Here is a 6,125-nt window from a genome sequence, read left to right on the forward strand (position 1 = left end):
CCGCAGCCGCCTGAGGAGGGTGCGGGCCAGGCGGCAGAGCCCTCCCGAGGGACAGAGGGGCATGAGCTGGCAGATGCTGCTGTTGCCGAGCATCCTCTCTCCCCCTTCACCCCTCTCTGCAGTGCGATTTTAGTTCTATACCCTATTAAACTCCAGGACGGGTCTGATTTCAGTAGTGCTAACTAAAAACGTATATTTGCATTATGAGTTGATGAGTTTCAGGGTGGTTTTTTTCCTTTCCCCTCCCTCCATTCTTTCCCTCCACCTCCCTTCTCCACCCCCCGCCCCGGCCCCCCCTCTGCTTCTGCCACCTTTGCTTTATTGACAGTTCAGTGTGGACATGTGCATTTCACCTAACAGGCTTTGGAGATCATTTTTGCGTGACTAAATCGTTTTATGAACTGTGATGCTTTTTAATTGCCTCTGTAACTTGGCTCCTTTCCCCTGCAGTGCACTTTTAATTGTGCTCTAAATGCCATTTTAACTAGGCTTTATATCGGTCATGGAGCTCATGTCAGATTTTCACTGGCACATTTCCAAAGTGAGGCCTGATTTCTCTCTTTCTCTCTTTTTCTTTGTTTGGTTTTTTTTTGTTTGTTTTTGTTTTGTTTTGTTTGTTTACCTTCCAGGTATTAGTTAATATTGGCAACCATTTTGATCTTGCTTCCAGTATATTTGTAGCACCAAGAAAAGGGATATATAGTTTCAGTTTCCACGTGGTCAAGGTCTATAACAGACAAACCATCCAGGTGGGTTGTGATCTAAAGAAGATTCTGTCTTTCCTTTTTTTTCTTCTGAATGCTCATTTCTAGACACTAAGGTGCATTTACAAAACCAGCAAGTGGAGAACAAGACTGTAGGTTACTTTAGTTAAAGGGGGTCTGTATGCATGACAGAAATCACACGTTGCCTTAGCTTAATTCAACCTTGTATCTAGACTGCACAAAAGTTTAGTGATGTGCACAGGGCAAAAAAAGTCATTGAGAGTGTTGAGAAAACTCAGATTCTCTCTCTTTGCACTTTTTAGGTAAGTTTAATGCAAAACGGCTACCCAGTGATTTCAGCTTTTGCAGGGGATCAGGACGTCACCAGAGAAGCAGCCAGCAATGGGGTCTTGCTCCACATGGAAAGAGAAGACAAAGTGCATCTCAAACTGGAAAGGGGTAACCTCATGGGAGGGTGGAAATATTCAACCTTTTCCGGCTTCTTAGTCTTTCCGCTATAAAAGAAGGCCAAATAGGAGACAGATCCATGAGCCGGAGCGAGGATTCAATCGTTAACAACACCCTGAACTTGGCAGCACATGACAATATTTCCAGTCACCCCGTCAGACTGTCACGGTAGAAGAATGATAACCTTCTAAACTCCAACATTTGCTTTGAATATTGACAATTCCTCGGGAACCTGCGCCTCTAATTAGTTTTAGACGACAGTGATCTTTAGGAGAAATGAAATTATCGACCTGAGCAATTTGTACCTGTGATTGTAAAGTCAATTTCGGATTTTATTGTTGGGATCATTGACTTTCTAATTATTTTTTATTTTTTTCCTCTCTTTCATTTTTTTCCTCTTTTTCTTTCTCTTGTTGTTGTCCCAATGAGACAAATAACTCGGACCACACAATTGCTTTGTCAAAGGCTCGCTCCAGAGCCAGAAGAATGAAGTGTTCAGCCCAATGAGGTGTTCTTTCCATGCTTTATTTCTTTGTGTTGTATAGCCTTAAGGAAAAAAGAAAAAAAAAAAGAAAAAAAAAAAAAAGAATGGCTTCAGTCTCAGTCCTGTATTTTTCTGGGGGAGGGGGATTCTGGACATTACTGTGTCAAGAAGTGCTTTATCCAGTGAAGCAAAATTTGCACGATTGGAACCTTATTTGTTTTGTGTTGTTCGTGTTTTTCATCGACTTTTACTTTTTCCTGATTTTTGTTTGTGTGCGCTAAAAATGTAAGCTAGATTGATCAATAAGACAAAACAAAGCACATATATACCCTGTAGCTCTAAGTAAAGCTAACCAGTGAACAATTCTGTCTGCACTTTCCAGCTGATCTTTATAGACCTATTTAGAGAGAGAGAAAGAGAGAGAAAGAGCGAGAGAGCTACATGATCCTTCAATCACAATCTGGAAACCGGTAAAGGAACTGACATTTCTGAATTGTCCTGACATTTCTAGAAGCGACAATGGAGGCTTTGAATATCTTCTCTGACCATACCCTAAAATATATCCTTTCTTTGCATTACCGAGCGTATTTTGGGTGCTTTTATCTGATATTTATTTGACGTATTTGTCCACTAATGCTTGAGTACACATTGTGAGAGCATGGAGAGATGACAGAGCAAACTCTTCCTCTTGCAAATTAAATAAAACCATGTCCACTTGACCTGTCCGTGGCAAGTATTGGAAGAGCTGCCACTAAGATCTTTGACCGCCTTTGGGAGAGGGGCCTCAGAGAATCAGCAAATGCACTAGAAGTTGCACGAGTGCTGTGCATTTATGAGCCGTGTGTGCTCTTCCCAAACACAAATGGCCTCAGAGTTCTGGGGGTGGACTGACAACGATATCGGAGGTTAGGAAAAGTTATTACCCCAGCCGACAAGAGGTAAAATATCAGGCCAATGTCAATTGCATCCTTTTGCCTCATTCTCAATAAACAGATCTTGTTTCTTCACTTTTCTTTTATGAAGGCTGGCGTATTAGACAGTGTGCTAGGGAAATCTTGCTTGAGGAGATCTAGAATGAATGTTTATATTATTCTATATAATTTTATGTTCACTTGTTTAATTTGAAATATTCCATCTTGATATTAATCCCACAAGGGTGGATGTGTATAAGAATTTATTTTTGTCAAATTTACTCCTCTGCCACAAACATAAAGCAAAGGCATTTGCAGCAAATCGGTGGTAGCTGTGTTGTATTTCAAAATTATGGTGGACATGTCATTTTCATTGTAAATTTATCATTAAAGGGACAAAGTCAATTAAAGTCATATATTCTTAAAAAAAACCCTTATCTGTGTTGCTTATGATACCTCAGGTGACTAAAACATAAGCCAATTTAATATTTAATATTTTCATTTTTTTTTCACCATTGATGCTGTTTGTTTGCTTTGGCGTTTCACTTTGCCAGTTACTGAATGAATGGGTTTCAGGGTTTTGGTTTTTTTTAATGGGTTGCATTTCCTCATTCTTCCTTGTGCATTGGCATGACCACAATGTCTCTAGTCACAAAATATCACAGGGCTATGTTTAAATACATGAAATAAAACCCGAGTCAGCAACAACCTTTTTCTATTAAAATACAAAAATAGTTATGAAAACAGTTGTCTTAATGGTAGATATTGTAAAACTATGTTTAAATTTAAGTTTTTGTGTTTAAAACTTGATCATGTCTTTCAAGAAAATAGACACCGAGGTGGGTTCAAGGTCCCAAGTTTTCAGTTTCTATTAAGTTCCCCCGATCTTATTTTGAAATTCTACCTACCATAACCACTTTCAGTTGTCCCATTTATCTCAGTTCATCTGGCTTGAATAAGGCAAAATATCTTAGTTCTGGCTCTCTCCTAAGCCAAATGAAGCCAAATGAGCAAGGTTTTCCTTGGACATATTCTTGGAAGTTTCTTAAGCCACTGAAGCTGCAGAATCGGAATATCCCACTTTATGTATTTAAGTTCGGTAATTTTGGCCATACATATTTGATAAAGCTAAATATGTGTATATGACAACCAGTCATCTTCTGAATTTGAAGAAGGTCTCTAATATACTGCCTCTCTCCCTCTTCTACTCATGTGCCCTTCATGCTAAGCTATAGAGTTAGGACTGTTATATAAATAATTAAATTAAATGCAAAAAGGGCAGTAAATTCTTATTGTACACTAATTACAATCATGGTGCATTTTTAAAATATTTATGCCCTTTCCACTCTTACTTAATTTTGTATCTGAGTTTGAGAAGGTGCAAGCTACTTGTCATTTGAAACAGTAGACATTTTAATATACATATAAGGTTTGGATATCATGATATGTCTTATTTTAGAGGGGCAAAGCATACATCAGCAGCACTGTAGAATGCAACAAGAAATACTATGTGAGACCACTTAAAGGAGCCTCCCAGCATGTTAAGAGTAGGCTTATCTAATGTAATTTATATAAATATATTGATGGGGTAACATTCATAGTTGGTGTAAATTTAATGTTGAGGGGCCACCATGAGAATTAATAAGTGTAAAACATATATGGTAGTGGAGCAGGCCAATGGCATAATGACAGCTCTGGTTCCTGTGGGAGTAGTAATACAATATTTCTTCCAACAACTTTCAAACTTTCTCATAAGATGCTGTGTAACACAGTCATAAGATATTCCTACGAAAACACTGCCTGTTTGACTGTTCTCCTTCCAGGGAAAACACCCTGGGTGCTTTTGGGAACCACTGTTTCAGCGTTTCTCCTTTCACCCTATTTTGGCAGGGTAGAAACAGGGACCTGTATTAGGAATTATAAATGCCCATCATATACTTTGTTGCCTTCCTCTAGGTTTTTCAGTTTTGTAACTGTGGTTGGAACACAGTCTTGCAAAAACCTATATGCTCTTACCTCCCCCTGAGGCAGTGGGTGTGATGGATGTGCCGCGTCTCTCATTACTGGTCAGCACATCTTGCAAGCTGGATCTGTTTATTTTGGGTGGGAGGAGGAGACAGACAGAGACATGAAACCAGCGAGTTGTTTAGAAGTTACATTGTGTTTGTTGGCTGTGACTTTTTTAACTTTTAAAAAGAACATTTTGTTTTTATTGACCAAATTTGTATCTTGGACAATCTGTGAAAGTCGAAGATAGGCTTAAAGGGCTTGTTTACTGATGGCGTTACTCAGAAATAGCTGAAAGTGGTTTCATGTCCTTGTAATGTGACATTCATTTCTGGAATAGGCAGGGTCACAGGTAGCATTGTTTAAAAATAGCTGTTATAATTAATAGTCTGTTTCAATCCAGGATAACTTTCTAGTGTTAACAAGCACTCAAAAATCAGTGTCATTAATATACTTCATAATTTTCATGGGTAATGACTTGTCAGCTGAAGTCCATTAAATGGTTATACTTAACTAAAGAAAAATAATTGATTCACCTGTTTTTATTTATTGTTGAAAGGCCAAGGAATGTCTTTGAGGCAATGCGTAATTTGGAACCACACACTGTCTTGGATAATTGTTCCGGGATCACGTTTGATGAGATGAGTCATGCCCCTTTTTAATCATGGTGGTAAATAATAATGATTCATTGTAAAATACCCATTTTCTTAATGGAGCAGATACTTTTGTTTGACCTGTCTTCATCTGTCAGAATGCTCAAACCAGAACTTTGTGATTCCTGGCCACCTGTTAACTAGCTTGCTAAACTCCTGAGAATTATTGATATCCATCGTGACTGCAGTTAGACACAGACTAGGTGGCTGGGCAGATGAGAGGCAAACCTTTTGATCAGCTGCTTATGTAATCAAGTATCAGCAAAATTCAAGTGCTCCACAGTAAAATAAATATATTGTCATTTCAATGAAGAGGCTAATCCTGCTTGTTTTCTTACTACAGTAAAGTCCATTCCTCTATAGAGGAGCTTATGAAAAACTTCAATAGTATTTGGCCTGGATTGTGGGGTTTGGATTTTGGTAATGATCTACTATTACGTTTACTTTAAAAATCAGTGACAATAATCAGTGCAAACCCTTAGTTAACCGAATAATCATTCTCCAGTTTAAATGTATTTCATCACTAATCATAATTCTGTATTGTCATCAAAATCCTACAAATACAATTTGAACGCATGTTTTAAAACCATTCTCAAAACAGTAATGTTTATGGCCTTATCCAGCTTAATGATCTTTTTTCTTATTAGTCATTATCAATAAAATTCAAAGACCATTAATTATATTTTATACTATTTGAGTGTAATAATGAAAACACAATTCATGTACCAAGTGTATTTAACATACCCCATTTCTTCCTAGGTGATACACATTAAAGTATTTTGTGAATCCCTTCTGCTGCTATTCATCAGCAAAATAAAGGTACCTAACTTGCTGGGTCTGTGCAGATCACGTACTCCAGATAATATTAATAATGGCCTAGCAAGACATGGAGAAGCAA

General features: G+C 37.9%; 1 protein-coding gene across 1 annotated transcript; it reads left to right on the forward strand.

The window, feature by feature from the left end:
- Positions 1-502: 502 nt before the first annotated feature.
- Positions 503-1,225, forward strand: CBLN2 (cerebellin 2 precursor). The gene is made up of 3 exons (XM_009641467.2): positions 503-541; positions 630-749; positions 1,028-1,225. The coding sequence occupies exons 1-3, from the start codon at positions 503-505 to the stop codon at positions 1,223-1,225; spliced, it is 357 nt and encodes a 118-aa protein (XP_009639762.1).
- Positions 1,226-6,125: the final 4,900 nt, after the last annotated feature.

Source organism: Egretta garzetta, unplaced genomic scaffold (genome assembly GCF_000687185.1).
Source record: "Egretta garzetta isolate BGI_Z169 unplaced genomic scaffold, ASM68718v1 scaffold126, whole genome shotgun sequence".
NCBI classification, from domain to species: domain Eukaryota; kingdom Metazoa; phylum Chordata; class Aves; order Pelecaniformes; family Ardeidae; genus Egretta; species Egretta garzetta.

What these genes read in the sequence shown, in the direction of transcription:
- CBLN2 (XM_009641467.2), top strand. Translation starts at nt 503, where the DNA reads ATGGAGCTCATGTCAGATTTTCACTGGCACATTTCCAAA. An exon ending in TTCACTGGCACATTTCCAAA is followed by an intron (nt 542 to 629) that starts GTGAGGCCTGAT and finishes TTTACCTTCCAG; the next exon opens with GTATTAGTTAATATTGGCAA. An exon ending in ATAACAGACAAACCATCCAG is followed by an intron (nt 750 to 1,027) that starts GTGGGTTGTGAT and finishes TGCACTTTTTAG; the next exon opens with GTAAGTTTAATGCAAAACGG.